The sequence below is a fragment of the Cavia porcellus genome, unplaced genomic scaffold (assembly GCF_034190915.1).
Source record: "Cavia porcellus strain 051 isolate PalLab524CR breed Dunkin Hartley unplaced genomic scaffold, mCavPor4.1 scaffold_22, whole genome shotgun sequence".
In the NCBI taxonomy this organism is placed as follows: Eukaryota; Metazoa; Chordata; class Mammalia; order Rodentia; family Caviidae; genus Cavia; species Cavia porcellus.
The window spans coordinates 54,382,146-54,401,949 of NW_026947505.1; the positions used below are offsets into that span (position 1 = coordinate 54,382,146).

General features: G+C 35.0%; 1 protein-coding gene across 3 annotated transcripts in view; it reads right to left on the reverse strand.

Moving 5' to 3' along the window:
- The window catches only part of Rngtt (RNA guanylyltransferase and 5'-phosphatase), a 271,102-nt gene that overhangs the window by 96,291 nt on the left and 155,007 nt on the right, over window positions 1–19,804 (reverse strand). For all 3 annotated transcript variants that reach the window (XM_063233201.1, XM_063233199.1, XM_063233200.1), the window contains one exon: window positions 6,227–6,327. In XM_063233201.1, coding sequence (XP_063089271.1) covers window positions 6,227–6,327 — 101 coding nt within the window. The remainder of the gene's footprint in view (window positions 1–6,226; window positions 6,328–19,804) is intronic.

Below are 19,804 nucleotides of genomic sequence, written 5' to 3' on the forward strand. Positions count from 1 at the left end.
TCTCAGATTCTTCTACCTAGTGTTCAAGAAAAAACAAACAAACAAACAAACAAAAAAAGACCTTGATTTACCCTTGAATACTTTCCTTTGAATCTGTCAGCTCTATTTATCAGTTATTATTTAATCTGGGAAGCAGGACCATCTAGCCATGTGGAATCAGAGACTCATTGCAAACCACAGATCTTATACCACTGAGGACAAAGATAACGAGTAAAGACCTCAAAGGTAATGGTTGGAGGATCAGACAAAAACCATCCACCAGACTGCTTTGACAGGAGTTTATGAAGAACTCTACAGACTCTGGACCTGATCTTGGTTTTGAATTCAATGACAGCAGAAAAATAGCTGGGAAGCAACTGGAATGCTTGAAAATAAACCTGGAACTCATGAAAACAAAATGTAACTCGTATCTCATTTTTACCACATCTAAACCTGATGCTGTTAATGATCTACAGAAGAATATCACCTTCCCTAGGAACCCGGGCATGCTCTTAACTCACAGCTCAGAGGAGCTAGCGGAGGAGATTCTAGGGAGGCACTGAGGGGCCAGCTGCTACCCATCCCAGCTGAGATAAGGGGACAGAGCACTATCTATCACCAGGCACACCTGAATACAACAAGTGCTGCTCCAAGTCTGCCTTCAAGTACCACACATTTCTCATGACCAACTCTAAGCCAGCATCATACAACCTGGGAACTGTAAATTTTAGTTTAAATAAACTGACACATAAAGAAAACTACCATACTGTACATTTAAAAGATACCCAGAATCTGAACATTGCTCACTATCATCATTGTTACCAACCCATTAACAACTTTTGCTTTCATGCATGCAATCAACTCTGATTTCCTTGGCCCTTTCTTATTCATTATAATCATAGGTGTGAGAAGCATTTTCAGAAATAAAGTCAAATCATGTAAATTTTTATCTCAAACCCTGTAATGCCTCCTACACCTCCTTAAAGTAAAAGTCCTTACAATAGCCAGAGGGTAAACACACAGGGCTTAATGTCTTCTAATTCGCCCTCCTTCAATTAGGTGTCTCTCCCCAGATTTCTCTCTTGCTGATTATAGGATCTTCTGCTATTTCTTCTATTAGTCTCATCTCTCATGTGTCTGGCTGGGTAACTCTCATTTCCACCAACTCTTTGCTCATGTCTTATCTTAGTTGATGAGACTTTCAATACTTCAGTTGTCACTCCTCTCCTTCAACTTGGACAACCGATCTCTTTTGTGTTACCACTTCTGAAAGTCACAATTCTCCAAGCTAACTCAATTCATTATTCCGGTTTCCTCAGTCCACACAACCAAGGCTGGTTTACTTTATCAAGGATCTACTTACATAAAATCTATTTATTGAATAAACATTTCAAAGTTTCATGCCTTCTTTCAGACTATACTATCTATCTTCTATGCTATTCCTATGTATGATAAAGTTCTATTAAACTAAATCATCTATGGGATCATCTTTGTGTGATTAGTAAATAATTACAACATTTTCTTATTTTACTTTTATACTTTATGCATATAAGATACCAGATTCGCTGGGTTCCTATTGTACTTTACTCATACTACTGTAACAGTACAACATTTTTTCACTCTGATAACTGTTCACCTCTGATATACCATCAGGTCATTTACTGCTTCAGGATCAGGCTTATCCATCTTGTTGTTTCCTACTCCTAACAATATAGTTTATAGTTTATACATAGATGATTTTCAATAAATGTTTATTGACTAATGATAGATCGGTTGTAAATAGCACTGCTACTTGCATTGAAAGTTTAAAAGTAAATGGACGACGAGTAGAATTACAATTTTTTCCCACAAATTAGATTCTGAAAAAGATGAAAAGGTCTTTGTTCCTTAGTAATGAATTCATGCAATTTACAGTTAATTTATTCCAAACTCCCTTGAGACCATGTAATATGATCTGTACCTCCTACAATAAGCTCACCCTTAAATGACCATGAAATTTTAAAACGTAAATGCTACATATTCCAGCTCTACTTATAAAAAAAAAAAACTAGAACACTATCAAAAAGACAAATGTTATGATATTTGAGAAACACATGTAACTGCACAGTGGTCAGTACAAATATTCTTGATACTAATGTTAATTTTCATGTATTTAGATTATCAATTTTTAAATAATCACATGAAAATAAAATGGACTTTATAAAAAGCCACATAACCTGGACTACTTCTGATGACTGAAAACGTATTTGTGAAACTTGCTCACCAACATAAACTCAAAATGTTGCTTATCTGTAAGTATAGAAATATACCTTTGACAGAGGTTTCTAATTAAAAGGAGATAAGGCAATATTTTAAATAGATGTTATTGTTAGATCAGAAGTGTTTACGTTAGACAACACTGGTAATGACAAATACGTGTTTAAAAATCACCTAAATTGCTGTTGTACAGTGGATCATATTTCCTATGATTAAGTATAATGTTTTAAACAAAGGTAATAAATAACAAGTGTCAATGTAATAAGAGATACTAAAAACTAGCTTTACCACTATATGTAGTTTTATTTTTTAAAAAATCTGATGTTACAGTTGCTCCTGCTGTCCCTTTATTCAAGACCTGTAAGTCTAGTTTGCTAGGATAGTTTTCTGATATACACAAAGAATAAAGTGAGACTCTTTCATACCCTTTCCTATATTCTCTCCCCTGAGATTTAAGCTTAATATGAGTTCCATTTCCCAGAGATAAAAAGGCCTTCATTAACAATGATGCATCCTAGCTTTCTTTTTACAATAAATTACCATATTTATATTTTGAAGCTGTCATATGCTACAGGATATTAAATGTCCTCTCACTATAATTAACTCTTTAAACCAAATAAAATGGTTTGGTCCAAAACACACTGTGAAAGTTAAAGGAATATGATTCTATTCTAATTATTTTAATAATTAGAGCTATTTTATTCTTGACAGATTTTAATTGAGAAGAGTGGCTAAAAACTCAGATTTTTCTTCCTTTAATCCTTAGGATATAACAAATTTGAACTTCATATTTCAAAAACCTGTAAGACAGGATTTTGAATGTGTTCACTATAAAGACGTTTGAGACACAGATGTTTATCCTGATTTAAACATCATACAATGTACTGAAACTTCACAAGGAACCGATAAATCTATAGAATTTTCATGTATCTGTTTAAAAATACTTTCAAATTAATCAACTTGTCTATCTAAATAGGCTCACATGTCCACGAATATAATCTGTGGTTGTTTTACCAGTTACTGGATACACAATTGGAAAAAAATATCTGCCAACTAGAATTTCCACTGATTTTTGGTCTACAGAACAACAGACCTTATTCTAGCAAAGGCCAAATAAAATCCCGCTAAGACTTGGTCTCCCTACCACAAAAAAAAAAAAAAAAAAGCAAAGGGAATAAGGCACCCCCAAAGTACAAAGTACAGATTAGTGCCACCATAGAATAATTATGAATTCTCATAAATTTAATTAGGCTGCTATTGCAGCTGTTATTTCAAATGTGCTATTATAATAAAGCAAATAAACACAGTCTTTGAAATCTTGGATAGAAGCTGGCAAATAATTTTGTTTCTATCCCAGTCTAAGGCATTATAAGAAATCATCTGCCTTTGAAAAAGATAGTGATGCTTTTAGAAACTGATGGCCCAAAATGCAACCCAAAGCCCACTTATTTATAACAAAGTAGCAACACCACAATCAAACCTAAATACTGAGGTTCTAGTTTAAGAAAAACAACTCCCACACTTGGTTCGCAGACTGACAGAACTCTTTGCATGCCCATTGTGCACGTGTGCCATAGTTTCACCACCAATGGCCTACGATGACTAATGTTATATTTCACAGCCAAAGTATGCAGCTCTTATGCTCTCTGTAATAGCATAATCCAGAGACAGAAATGTTTTTCAAAACATAATAACTATTTAGTATTTTTGTATAACACATAACAGTCTAAATATTTTAGACACTATTTTATTAATTTCCTACAAGAAGTAAACACTACTATGATCCACACTAGACAATCAAGGAAACACAAGCAATAGACAAGTAACTTGAGTAAAGAGTGGCAGAGCCAGAATTCAAATCCAAGTGGCATAACCCACAGCCTCTTTGCTTACAAGTATCCCTGACAATGGTGTAGACAGAAGAGCCATTTTGTTTGCACAATGCAAATTTTGGGTTGTCTGTCGCTAAGAAGATCCACGAACAAATTTTTATGTATATACATATCTTCATTTCTCGTAGGTATATACCCAAAAATACAACTGTTGGATTACATGGCAAGGCTACACAGTTTATAATCTCAACATTAATGCTTGAGGGCTTCCCTTTCTCCGTATCTCACGATCACTTATTACTGCTGCACTTTTTTTTAGAAACAATGGTCTTCATTAATACTTTATGATTGATTACACAAATACATTACAAAGGGGAAAACTAATTGGGATTAGAATCAAACAGGAAATAATTAACAAAGAAAGGAGGACTTGCACAGTGCAGTAACAGGTAAAACTGTGGGAGCAGCAAGAAAGAAAAATGGAATTTTTAATTTATTTATGTATTTATTTATTTGCTGTTTGTTTGTTTGCTTGCTTGTTTGTTTGAGACAGGGTAGTTTTGAAGTATGTAGCCCAAACTGGCCTTAGGAACTTGCAGCAATCCTCTTGCCTCAGCTTTCCAAGTGCTAGGACTGCAGGCCTGTACCACCATGCCCAGTTGAAAAATGAATTTTTAAAACAATTAAAACAACAAAAAGGTATCTATTTATCATGTGCTTTATTTTTTCTAAGTGTTTTATATATTTAATCCTCATAAAATCTTATGCATAGGGGCTGGGGATTTAGCTCAGCAGCATAAACGCCTGACTGGCAAGTACAAGGTTGTGTTTGATCTCCGGTAACACCAAAAAAAAAAAAATTTTTTATGGGTCAAATTTCTACTTTATTCATGAAAACTTGAGGCACAGAAAAAAGTGATGTACTCAAGGTCCCACAGGTAGTAAGATTTCAACCAAGGCACCTAGGTTATGGAATCTGTCCTATTAATTTCTATGCTCAAATGAATTTAAAAAATAAAAAACACTTCCATGCTACACAAGTTAAGTTATATCACCGAAAGTCACTGATACCACACTCACAAGTCTGCAATTTACAGAGAAGAGACTACCTTTATAATTCTAGCTTTTGACTATGGCAAACTAAGATGTAAGATATAAAACCACAACATTTTAAAAATAATGAATAGCTCCAATGAAAATCTAAATTGTATGTCTATAAAATTCAACACTGTAAATTGCTTACACATACAAAAATTATTGTAGACCATAATCAGTTAATATACCTCCTCTCACAAGTTGGTAGAACCATTGTCTGGGACAATGAGAAGGAAGGGAAAGCAAAATCCATATGCTTTATTAAACCCCTTCTTGGGATCCATCCTTATATATTTTCCTTTCCTTGAAAAATTATATCCTAAGAGAGCACTGTATTTTAATCTTAGAAAGTCTAGCATCTTTTAACTGGTAACATATTCTCTCTTCCATTATCTATAGAAGGTATACCTTTGAAAGATAAAATGAATTTCATGGCATGCATTGGTAGACTTTAGTCTCTTTGTTATCTTATTTTCTTATGATTTCCTGGTTAAACTTTTGTTACTCAGTTGTAACATATTTACTTAGATTCCTTAAAAATTCAAAAAACAAAGAAATAAAACAAGGTTTTAAGAATACAATGAATATATTCATGCTAAAGCATCTCTTATAAATTAAGTCATAAAATGAAGAATAATCAATAAATTAAAAAATACTTAAAGACCACTAGGAAAAGTTTTAATGAATGTTAGCAATTAAAACTTTATCCAAATAAAGTATGAATTAATATTTGCTATGCAGATACAAACATGAAGTAGTATCCTTCAAAGTAAAACAGATATTTCAATACATTTATTATCATACTTTGGTAGGATTACTTTTTAATAATGCCTACTTTAATAATTTAACAAAGTTCATTTTTATATTACTGTAACTACAATTTTTTAAAAGAATAAATAATCTGTGAGACTCAAGACAAATGTAAAGTATATTTTATTTACCTTTGTAAAAAGTATTATATACATAATGTATGTGAAATACCCCATAAAGAGTGAAACCTTATACAGAGTATCATTTCATGTAAAAATGTCTTTGGGGAAGAGCGGGGGTGCTGGTCCACTTACCCTTCTCCACCCATCCTTGTTATCTTTAGGCGAAAGTCAACAGAATTCAGACTGGGAGGCTTCCATTTCAATATATTATCACATCGACCAGGTTTATATTTCTAAAGTGAATTAAAATGATCATAATTATTAGTAAGAAGATAACTCAATTATTATGATATTATTTTCTATTACCCAAAGTTACTAATTCTCTTCTAAACATAATTTTGTTATCTTCTACCAACAACTGACACTATCTAGAAAAAGAACAAAAGCAATACAATCCTTCTATGACTTAACAGTAGCGCTATAATTTTTTAAAAAGCACTTTTTTCTATTCAGATTTACCAATAAACTGTAAGAAATAAAATAAATCAATAAAATTTAATAAATAAATACATATAACCATCACCAAAATCCTAATATGGAATATTTCAATGACCAAGAAAATTTCTTCCTCCAAGTCTTTGGTAACAAAGACTTCTAGAGCACATAAAAATATTTAACATAACATTTCTGAGGTGTATTTAGGCTGGTATTATGTATTAGTAGTTTGCTACTTTTTATTGCTGAGTTGTACTGTTCTACAGGCATATAACATAAATGGCTTCTGCCTTAAAAGCTCATACATATTTGGATTATCATGAATGATGTTGCTCGTCATCTTCATGAATTTTTTCATAAATTTTGAGTAAATATCTAGTAGAACAGAATGGCTGTGTTACACAGTAAATGTATGTTCAATAAAGAAACCATCAAACTGTTTTCCAATGTGGTTGTAGCAGTTTTCGTTTCCACCAGTAATGTACATTGGTCAATTTGTTCCACACCACTGTAGGATTAAGAATTGTCACTCTGAAGAAGCAGAAAGAACAACACCTTCCCGTGAGCCAAGAGGAGCGTGGGCTGGGAAGCCACAAGACAATTCCACCGCTGCCCCACCATCAGCACGACCACCACCACCACACAGACGGACGGACAGACACACACACACACACACACACACACACACACACACACACGCACACAGAGTAAGCCTCGGCTGATTTGGAGCACTCTGGGCGAGGTGAAAGGAGCAGCTTTCTGCAGTGCGTGGTTGCCCTTGCAGATCTCGGGCTGCTGGTCTGGGCAGCTACTTAGAAGATGGCAGTGTGCATTGTGGCAACGTCCTCTTACCTTGTTTTTGAAATCAAATATTTTGTTCCATTTTACTATTTTGATTTATGCCTGTGTCAAGTGGCCTGAGCAGCTACTTTAAAGATAACAATATGCGGTAACATAACCATTGTTAAATTCCTATCATCTTGTTTTGAAAATCTATTGGTGTTTTGTTTTTTGTCATTTTGCTTTTACTGTTTTTTAGGTTTCTTTGTTTCTTGATTTATGTGTTCTTTCTTTTTTCTCTTCAAAATAAAATTTTAAAAAGAAAAAACAAATAAAATAAAATGTAAAAAAGTCTTTTTTGGGCAGGATCTGTTTGATTTTAACCACTGTGTCTCATCAATTTAATTTTTATTTCTCTAATGACAAAAGATGAAGATCTTTTCATTTACTTAGTTGGCATCCATATATTTTCTTTGATGACGTGTCCTTTACTCCTCCTTTTACCTGTCTGTCTCACATCTCAACAAAGATCTTTGGTTTCTGACTAGATATAGATATACATATATCATATTTTCTACCAGTCATTGGATTTCATTTTCTTAACAATTTATTTTTAAGAGTAAAAAAATTTTTAATGAAGTCAAACCTAGCCAATGTTCTCAATTGCATAATCTGTCTTCTTTGTGCCTTAAATCTTTTCCTAATGTGACTACAATTTTCTGTTTTCTCTGAGAAGTTTCATAATTTTAACTCATTTTTAGGTAGATGATTCATTTCAGGTTCATTATAGTATGATACAAAGGTCTAAGTTCATTGTAGGCAGATGAATATCAAATAATTCCAGAATTTTTTCTTATAAAGGGTGCCCTTTCTGCATTGAAATGCCTTTCTCAAATATGAATTTATACATATAAATACATTTCTGTTCTTACTAATCTGTCAATGTTTAAAATATTTTTAAAATAGGTTTATAGATCCTTAAACTTCATTCTTTCAAGAACAGTCTGAACTAATATAACATCTGTATTTTTACACAAATTTTAAAACCAGTTTGTTAATTTCTATAAAAAATAAGCCTGCTAGAATTTTAATCAAATTGCAGTAAGTCAACAGATTAGAGGAGAAAATTAAAGGAAAGAGGAGAACACTGGATCTTGTACTCATAAATATTGTAAATCTCTTCATTTATTCAGTTCTCCTTAAATAAATCTCTGTAATGTTCTATAGTTTTGCACAACTTTTGTTAAATTTATTCCTAAGAATATTTTTGCTCACACTATAACACAAAAACTGATTTTTGTTTCTATATACCAGCAACAAGAATCCAAAAAGAATAAAGAAATCAAGAAAATTTAAATAGTATCTGCTGTAGTCAGGTGTTACAAGGAGAACAATTACATACAGGACATATAATTTATAGTGTTACTTATAATGGTCACCCCAGAGTTAATTACAAGAAGTGCAGTAAATCTGTCTACACACTAAAGACGTAAGAAACCCAGCTAAGAGCCTGGATTCCATAACAATAACCTGCATGAGTGCAGCTGAAAACCTAGAGCCCATGACAGTGTTTTCTATGAAACAACTGAAGGCCTAGAGCCTGCGACAATGTTTCATGCAAGTCTATTGCATGGGTCTGCTCTGGGAAAGCCCCAAGATCAGCGGTGGAAACCAGCAGTGCCAGCAGATGAGAGATCTGTGCCAGTAAGTTGAGAATTCTGCACTGGAGCCAGGAAGCAATGCTCAATGTAAGGAACAGAGCTCCCCCAAAATGAACCACAGCCATCCTCAGTGACAAGGTCCCAAGCTCCTTTAATAACAGCCGAATTCCTATTAGGGAAGCCAGCATGACAAGCTCCTCTAGGAGAACAGAGCTCCAAAAGAACCAATAGCTCCACGCAGCACCATTTAGGAGAACCCACAATGCTACTCTTCCTCTTCAGGTCTTCTTTTTATGCTGGCAACTTCCTCAGGTGGACCATCTACACTCAGCACCATGCTGATTCAATTCAGCTGGTGTTAAAGCTGACCGCCAGTTTTTAATCCAGCACAGTATCAAAAGGAAAAAATACCTAGGAATAAATTTAACTAAGGAAGTAAAGAATCTACATATTGAAAGCTATAAAACACTCATAAAAGCAAATTAAAGAACACATGAAATGGAAAGAAATTGTATGTTTATAGGTGAAAAAATAGTTAAAATGTCATTATTTAGAACAATATACAGTTCAATGCAATCTTTATCAAAATTCCATCAGCTTCTCTCATATAGGTCCCAACTGAAAACATCTTGAATAAAGAAGAACAAAGTTAAAAAATCATACTTTCCACTTTCAAAACTACTACAAAGCTACAATAATCAAAAGAGAATGGTATTGGCGTAAGGACAGACATATATACCAATGGGATACAATTAAGACTAGACATAAACCCACCTATCCATAGTAAATTGAAGTTTTGTCCCAAGACCATACAAAAGGGAAAGAATACTCTCCTTAAGAAACAGTGGTGGGACAGGGAATTTCCTAATGCAAACAAACAACCAAACAAAAAACTGTGGATTTCTCATCCATTACAATATACACAAATTAAAAATGAATCAAGCACCTAAATATAACAGCCAAAATCCCAAAAATCTTACAACAAAACATACAGGTAAATCTTCATGACCTTAAATTTAACAATGGAATTTAAGAATGGACATTAAAAGCATGGACAACAAAAGAAAAGATAAAATGGATTTCATCAAAATTTAAAACTTTTATCCATCACAGGTTATTATAAAAAAAACAGCAAAGTGCACATTCCTATAATTCTTGCAGCCAGGAGGCTTACTAAGGTGGATGAATCACAAAAGTTTGAGATCAGCTTGTGCGTGTAATCAACTCAAGGCTATTCTGGACTACACAGCAAGACTCTGTCTCAAAAGACCCAGAGAGTGAAAAAGACAGCCTACCAAATGGGAGAGAATGTTTGCAAGAAATACTCTGATAAAGATTTACTATCTATAATACACTAAAATTTTCCACAAATCAACAACAAAAAGACAACCCAATTTGAAAATAATCAGAGAATTCGAATAGATACTTCTACAAGTGGCCAATAAACACATGAAAAAATATTCACGATTATTAGTAAGGCAACACACATCAAAAGCAAAATGAGATACAACTTTGTACCTATAAGGGTGGGTACAATGAAAAATACAAAATGTAAGTATTGAAGAAATCACAATCTGTCTACATTGAAATGCAAAATGGCCAGACTCCAATACCATGAAGAGGGGAGGGAAGGGAAACAATTAAAACAAAGAAAGCTGCACTATGCTAGCACTACTGTAGACAACAGCTGCACAACTCCTCAAAAAGCTAAACACAGTCACCACATGAAACGCAGTTTCACTTCATACAGCCTCACACACCGAAAACTGGCATTCAGACACTCAGATGTCTATGTCCACTACAACACTATTTACTAAAGCCAGAGTTTTCATCAACACACCGTAGAATAAATAAAAAGGAGTATGTATATGCATACATACATATGCAAATGTGTATACATATAATATCAGCTATAAAATGGTACAAGCTACATAAGGGATATACGTCAGTCAAAAAGAACAAATATTGTATGATTCTAATTATATGAAATATCTAGACTAGGAAAAAACAGTAACAGAAAGTAGATTAGAGATCACTAAGGGACAGTGGGTGGAAGAAAACAGGAGTTTATTGCTTAGCAGTAACAATTTCTGGGTAGCATGATAATTTTTGAATACAGTTATATAACATCGTCTATGTATAAAACAGACTGCTAGAAAAATGTCTTTAATAAAATTTGCTCTTAATTTTTCATGTATATAACGTAAATATGAACAATCATAGCAATCAATATATTTATGTATCACTTTAGCAGTATCTTGGTTGGAACACATTAAACAAAATCAAAACATACTTAAATGGCTTTATCATATATATTTAAGGTGTACAACATGATTGAAATATATATATGTAGTGAAATTGTTACTAAAATCAAGCAAAATAACATATCCATTTCAGAGTTACTCTTGAGTGGTATGTGTGTGGGGGGGCATGGAGTTGGGGGGGGAATTATGTGAAATCTACTCTTTCTGTATTTTATCTTCAGGTTTAATCATCCTATATAACTGCAATTTTGTTCCCTTTGATTTGTATCTTTCCAACCCTCAATGCCCTGCCCCTGACAACCATTGTTTACTCTTTACGTGTAATTAACTTTTTTAGATTCTAAATATAAATGAGTGTTTTGCTCTCTGTGCTTTATTTCACTTAGCAACCTCCAGTTGCATTCAAGTTGTTTCAAGAGGACCACTTTCTTCCTTGAAATCTAATTTATATACATAAATTCAGAAAGATAATTTAAACATTCATCTCCTGAGGGACAGTTAGGTAGTTTCCCTTTCTTGACTATTGCAAATAATGCTGAGTAGATGTGGGGACACCTATCTTTACAAGGCACTGATCTCCTTTCCTTTGGTATATACCCAAAAGAGGTATTACTAGGTCATAAAGCAATTCTATTTTGAGAAATACCCACACTATTTTTCTGTAATAGCTGCAAAAACTCACATTCACACCAACAACATATAAGGCTTCCCTTTCCCCATATCTTTACCAATGCCTGTTACCTCTTGTCATTTTTTAAAAAATAATGCTACCACTACAATAGCCATCCTACTAGCTATGACATCGTACCTAATTATGGTTTTGATTTGCATTTAACTGTTAATCATTTTGATGATTTCTTTGGGAAAATATATATTCTGATCCTCTACTCCTTTTTAACTTAGTTGGTGGTTTTGTCTCTTTGCTATTGAGTTGTGTGAGTTCCTAACAGTATACTGTTAAATCATTGCCAAAGCTGACATTAGGAAGTTCTTCCTTTAATTTTCTTGTGCTTCTATAGTTTCAAGTCTTATATTTTGGTTTTTACTAATTTTGAGTTAGGTTTTATACATGGTATAAGATAAGGACTCAATTTCATTCTTTTACACATGTTTTCTTCATAACATCCAGTTTTCCTCATAACATTTATTGAAGAAGCTTATTTTTCTCATTGTGTATTCTCAATGCTTTTGTCTAAAAATAAGTTATCACTCTGATCCAAAACCAGAGAAACACCCAACCAAAAGAAGAACTATAGGACAATCTCACTAATGAACACTGATGCAAAGTTCTCAATAAAATACTGGCAAATAGAATGCAGCAAAATCAAGAACATGATACACCAGGACCAAGCAGGATTTATTCCAGGAATGCAGGGATGTTTCAACATATAGAAATCAATAAATGTAATATACCACATCAACAGAGCCAAAAATAAAAATCACATCTCAATAGATACAGAAAAAGCTTTTGATAAAGTCCAATACCTGTTCATGATAAAAACTTTACAGAAACTCAGAATAAGCTGTATGTACCTCTATGATAAAGGCCATTTATGACAAACCAATAGTCAACATTATACTAAAATGGATAAAAATTGAAAGCCTTCACTCTAAAAAATCAGGAACAAGTCAAGGATGTTCACTATCACCACTACTATTCAATATAGTTCTAAAATATTAGCCAGAGCAATCAGACCAGAGGGAGAAATGAAAGTAATAAAAATAGGAAAAGAAGTTAAACTAGCATTATTTGCAGATGACACAATACTCTACATAGAAGACCCCCAAAATTCCATTAAAAGACTACTGGAGGTAAAAACAAATTCAGCAGTTAGCTGCATACAAAGCCAATGCTCAAAAATCAATAGCATTCCTGTACACAAACAATAAACTACCTGAGAGAAATTATGGAAATATTGTCTTTCACAATAGCATCTAAAAAAAATAAAATAAAATACTTAGGAATCAACCTAACTAAAATGTAAAAGACCTATATCCTGAAAATTATACTATGCTAAAAAAGGAGACTAAAGAGGATATTAGAAAATGGAAGGATATTCCTCACTCTTGGTTAGGAAGAGCCAACATTGTGAAAATGGCCATACTCCCAAAACTGTTATACAGATTCAATGCAGTCCCAATCAAAACACCATTAACATATTTTACAGATCTAGAGAAAATATTCCTAAAATTCATTTGGAAACAGAAGAAACCTAGAATAGCAAAGGCAATTCTGGGCAACAAAGGCAAGACAGGAGGCATCTCAATTCCTGACTTGAAACTATACTATAAAGCCATAGTACTAAAACCAGCATGATACTGGCAAAGAAATAGACCTGAGGATCAATGGGACAGATTAGAAGATGCAAACACTACTACAAAGACACTCAGCCACCATGTATTTGACAAAGGGGCTAAACATGCTCACTGGGAAAAAGACAGACTCTTTAATGAATGGTGTTGGAAAAACTGGCTTTCCACATGCCAAAGACTGAAAATAAACCCATGCCTTTCATCATACACTAAACTAAAGTGAAAATGGATCAAGGATCTAAATATTAAAATAGAAACATTAAATCTACTGGAGGGCAAGGTAGATAGAAGTCTTGGAGACATAGTGGTAGGCAGAGAATTCATGAATAAAACCCAAACCGCATGGGAAACACTTCAAAGAATCAACAACTGGGATCCCATATTACTAAAAAGTTTTTGCACTTCAAAAGAAATCACCAACAAAGTGAAAAGAAAGCCCACAGAATGGGAAAGAGTTTTAGTCAATAATCCCTCAAAGGATTTATATCCAGAACATATAAAAAATTGAAAAACATCAAGCCCCCCAAATTCAAAGACCCTCTCCAAAAATGGGCATCGGAGATGAACACACAGTTCTCAGGTGAAGATACACAAATGGCAAATAAATACATAAGGAAATGTTCACCATTACTGGTCATTAGAGAAATGCAAATTAAAACAGCATTGAGATATCATCTCACCCTGGAAAGAATGGCCACCATCAAGAAATCAACTGATAACAAATGTTGGCGAGGATATGGGGAAAAAGGAACACTTCTCCACTGTTGGTGGGAGTGCAGACTGGTGCAACCACTGTGGAAATCAGTAGGAGATTCCTCACAAAACGAGGATTGGTGATTCCATTCAATCCAGCTATTACCCTCCTGGGTATTTCACCCCCAAAACTGAAAAGGTGACACAGTGATATATGTGCACCGATGACTACAGCAGCACAATCTGCAATAGCTAAATCTTGGAAACAACCAAAATGCCCATCAACTGCAGAGTGGATGAAAAAAATGTGGTATTTTTATACAATGGAATATTACTCAGCTATAAAAAGGCTGATTGAGGTTTTAATAGGTAAATTGAGAGGCACCAACTTGAGAATATCCTCGTAGTGAAATAAACAAGATTCACATTAATAAATATCACATTGTTTCTCTAGTGTAAAAAATAATAAAAACTGATAGAGTAATAACATCCAAAAAGTATAACAGATATTATAAAAGTGAAAGGGAAGGAAAGTGCTATAAAGGATTTAACAGTATGTATAGTGTGTAAGATAGATGACCTTATTACTATATTTTGGTTAGATCACTGAACAGAAGTTCAATGTTTGAGTGCCTAGCCACTTTTTATGCTTTGATTTTATAACTTTCACAACTATTTTTAAGAAGACAATATGTAATGTATCAACTTTTTTAAAAAAACCTATATTCAGTATATCAGCTGACTTAAATAACTAATAATAATTCACTTGATTTCTGGTAGCCTTGCCTATAGGTCAAAAGCTCATTTAAGGTGATATTGTTCTTTATTAAAGGAATTTGAAAAAAATATTTTAAGAGAAGTTAAAAAAAAAAAAAAAAGATGGTCCATACTTAAAATCAATGAAAAATTGCAGGCACCAAAATTCAAAAAACATGTACTTCATACAACTACTTATGTTCATCACCATGACATACTGAAAATTTGTTAGATACAACCATGTCTGTCATGACAGCACATGTTATACAACTGTCACTGGGCAATAAGTCTCAAGTTCATCTGTTTACACAGGTGTTTACTCCTCCAAGGCACTGGCTTCAGTATGTATAAATAATTATAATTTATATTATCAATTAAATCTCAATGTCAAGAACATCATTTGTATTATATATTATTACAATTCAATACACCCATTGTGTGTTGCAAAGGATGTATTAAATGTGTCTGTCTGGCTCATGATCTTAAGTGGGGTTCATCTGGGAAGTAGGACTTTTATTGCGGGCATCTAGAAAAACCACAGTAAGTCTTATTTTCCAGGTAGGTCTGATTTTCATAGAAATATGAAAATATTTCTACACTATTTTGATTAATACAGTTGTGCAATACGTGTGTGATGCACCCAGTTTTATTGTTCTTTAACTATTCAGGGTCTTTTGAGGTTCCACAAAAACTGAAGAATTGTTTCTTCTACCCTGAAAAATAGCACACAGTACTCTGGTAACAATGGCATGATTCTGTGCAATGATTTGAGTGGTATGAACATTTTAACAGTGTTAATTCTTCTAATTCATCAATGTGGGATATCTTTTCATTTCTATTTCAATTTCATCATTACTCTAAAGTTTTCAGTGTATCAATTTTTAATTTCCTTATTAAGTTTATTCCTAGGCATTGTACTCCTTTTTGATGCTATCACAATAGGAATTTTTAAATTTTCTTTACAGATAGATACTGGTATATAGAAATGCAGCAGATTTCTGTGCCTTGATTTTATATCCTTTTTCACTGAATTTGTTTCCTAGTTTTAACAGATTTCTGTGGAATACTTTGGGTTATCTACATAGAAAACCTTGTCATCTGCAAAGAGGGATAATTTTACTTGTTTCTTTCTAACTTAAATGTCTTTTGTGCTTGATTTGTTTCTGAGACAGCCTATCTCTACACAGTGTCTATGCTACACATAAATTACTACAGCTCAGCTAGTCTCAGACTTACAATGCTCCTGTGCCTGCCTCTTGAGTGCTAAGATTACAGGAGTGCACTAACATGCCCACTTACATGTCTTTCATTTCATTTTCATATCTGACTGATCTTGTTAGTCCTTCAACTACTATGTTAAATAGATGTGGTAAGGGGCACCTTTCCTTTGTAATATACCAGATACCAGAAGGAAAACTCAGTTTTTCCCTTCTGGGTATAATGTACTATGACCTTACCATAAGTTTTCTGTTGAAGAAATTTTCTTCCATATCTTATTTTGCTGATATTTTCTTAATCATGAAAGACTAAGATGCAGGACTTTGCCAAATCCTTTTTTAGAAACCAGAGAAGACACTTACATAGCCTTTATCTTTCATTTGTTAACGCGGTACATCATACTGGTTCATCTGCATATGCTAAATCTTGCCTCCTGGGGATAAATCCCATTTGGAGCTGTAAATGTGTTCTGAGAACATAGTAGGAAGACAAAATATTTCATTTGGGTGGCTTATAGACTGGTTAAAGAGGAATGGAGTTTCTCAGGATAGATAGTAACGCATCTGCACTGTGAAGCACACATGGACCCTCCAACATGGCTATTAAAATACGTAAGATGAACGAAACCAGAGGCAAGCGCGTCAGTTCAGTGAGGATTATGAAGAATGAGGACACAGCATGAGAAACATACATAAGGAGGGAAAGGCTCAGTGCGCTCTCTCTTTACTGAAGAAGCAATTCAAATTGTGTATTAACAAAGCATTATATGTTTGAGAAAAATGGCAAAAACCCTAGCCACAGGATCACTAATTTCAAACAGAATTCTTCATGGTGACAATTTAGTATATTTACAGTGACGGTGACAATGCATGCAATTAGAACTCAACACTGTTCTTGCCTGGTAAATCTGGTAAATATTAGTAACACAGTTCTAAAATATCTCATAAATTCGGCATAGTAGGGCATGCCTATAATCCCAGCACGCAGGAGGATCACTGTGAGTGCTAGGGAAGCCTGGGCTACGCAGCAAAACTCCATCTCCAAAAACCAAAAAGTAACACAGCAGAGCACAACACAGCACAGCAGGTCTGGTAATAGGCTTGTTTACTGTTTAAATGTGTCCCCCACACTACGAAAGCACTTCTAAGGAAAATTCAACCCAGTCAATGCTCATACTAGGAAAACAGAGCAAGTTCAATTAAACAACTTTATGAGAAATCTTAAGACACTTAAGAGATAGGAATAAACCAGTCCCAAACTGAAATAAACAAGAAAAATTATCAAGATGAGAGCAGAAATCAATGAAATTGAGACAGAAACAAGCAAACAAAGAAACACCCCAACAAAATAAATGAACAAATTAAAGAGCTGGTTTTCTAAAAGAATAAAGTAAATAAGCCGTACCCAGACTCACCAAGCAAGAGAGAGAAAAGACTCACATCAATTAGAAACTAGAAACGACATAGGAAGAAATCACAACTGCCATCATCAAACTCCAGAAGACAGTGACTACTTGAACAATAAATTAGCAAATTTTGAGGAAATGAACAGATTCCTAGCCAAACTCCCAAAACCAACCCAAGTAGACTTAAATATCCTTAACAATCCAATAATAAGTAATCAATAACACAACAATAAAAGAATCAACCAGCTTTTTTTTTAAAAAGGGCCTAATGAATTTACTGCTGATTTCTACAAAACTTTAACAATGTTATATCACCAACACTCTTCAAGAAACTGAAAAGGATGGAATGCTCACAAATTCATTTACGGAAGCCACCTGCTCCCAATACCAGATAAAGACCCAACAAAAAAAAAAAAAAAAAAAAAAAAAAAAAAAAAAAAAAAAGGGAGGGGGGAGAAAAACTATAGACCTTAATGAACACAGATGCAAAAAACCTCAACAAAATATTACCAAATAGAATCCAGCACATTATCAAAAAGGTGGCACATCATGATCAAACAGGTTACATCCCAGAGATGCAAGGATGGCTCAGCGTACATAAATCATAAAGTAACATATCACATAAACAGAAGCAAGGTCAAATACACTATGAACACATCAATAGACGCAGAAAAGGCTTTCAACAAACTCTAATATCCTTTCATGATAAAAAAAAAACCTGCAGTAAATAGCTACAGAAGGACCACACCAGAATATAATAAAAGCTATTTATGACCAATAGCCAGTATCATATTAAATAAGGAAAAACTGAAAACACTCCAATTTTGTAAAAATGGCCACACTCCCAAAACTGTTATACAAATTCCATGTGGTCCCAATCAAAATATAAAGGGCATACGTTACTGATCAAGAGAAAACAATCCTAAAATTGATATGTGAAAGAGTTTTGCCCTAGAATAAATTACAGGACATTATGGCAATAGCTCAACATGGTGGAAGGCCAAATTGGGGATGCTTCTCCTGACAGCCATTTCTTCCTTCCTTTCCCAGTGCGCGCGAAGAAAATTCCAATCCGCTCCCCGGGCAGCATCCATGCCCACTCCAAGCACCACATCGGTCACACATACCCCACGCCCGGTATGGGTCAGAGGAAAACCAAACTGTTGCCGGTTGGGGGCTTCTCTCTATGTCCTTTAAATAAAAAGGCCACTTTTACTTTTTCTTATATTCTGCTTCTCTATTGCACCAGAAAACTCTTAAGGGTTTGGTGCCTTGAGACTCAGATGGGTCCTGGAGTCACTCTGGTTTGCACTGTCCGCCCACAAACCACCTTTCCCCCTCTGGGGCCTGTGTATCCACCTCCGCCATTAGGCATGCAGCACTGAGCCTCCTCATTCACTACAGGCGAGCTGCCGCCTGAGGTTTCTGTTCCCATTCCTAAAACCCGTCAGGTTGCCTCAGAAAACCCATCTGTTGACGACCCTGGACACAGAGCGCCTGGGCAGCGCAGCCCAAGCAAAACTGTTCCTCTCGTTCTTGGGGTCCCCGCCCTGCATTCTGGGTGACGGCTGATGAGAACTCGTGCTGGATCTTCTGTCACACTTTCAAGGCAGGTGATGACTTCTTTTAATAGGTATGATCCAGGACAGCTTGGGGGGGGGGGGTCCCCTGGAAAACATACCACTAGGGTGCATAACCTCGGTGCTCTTGGCCTCACAAACCAAAAAGCCGATCTTTTATCTATCCTTTTGTCACAACAGCAGCAAGCTGCAGAAACCCACTATTTTCAGCCTTCCCACTTTGAGGGCGTGTTCTGTCGATCCTTCCCCCTCTCCGTGCCCCCAGCAGTCTCTAACTCTTCCTTTACTTCCTCTCCCAATCTCAAGACCCCTCACTCCTGCCATGCATCCCCCAGCAGCCCCTCTGCTTCTCTGTTCCCTGCCGGCTCACCATACTCAGTCTTTCGCATCTCACCCACCTAGCAGGCCACATGGCGTGCCAACGCCATCCTGCAGTTCCATTCCACAAGGTCCTCAGCAGCCATCTTGCTGTAGCTCACATGGAGGACAGCCACCATCTTCCTGCCCTCCCCATGTGACAATGTGCCACCACCTTGTGACAGGTCACGGGGTAAACGGCTGCCATCTTGCGGTCCCTTACCATGGGATCAGCAGCAGCCATCTTG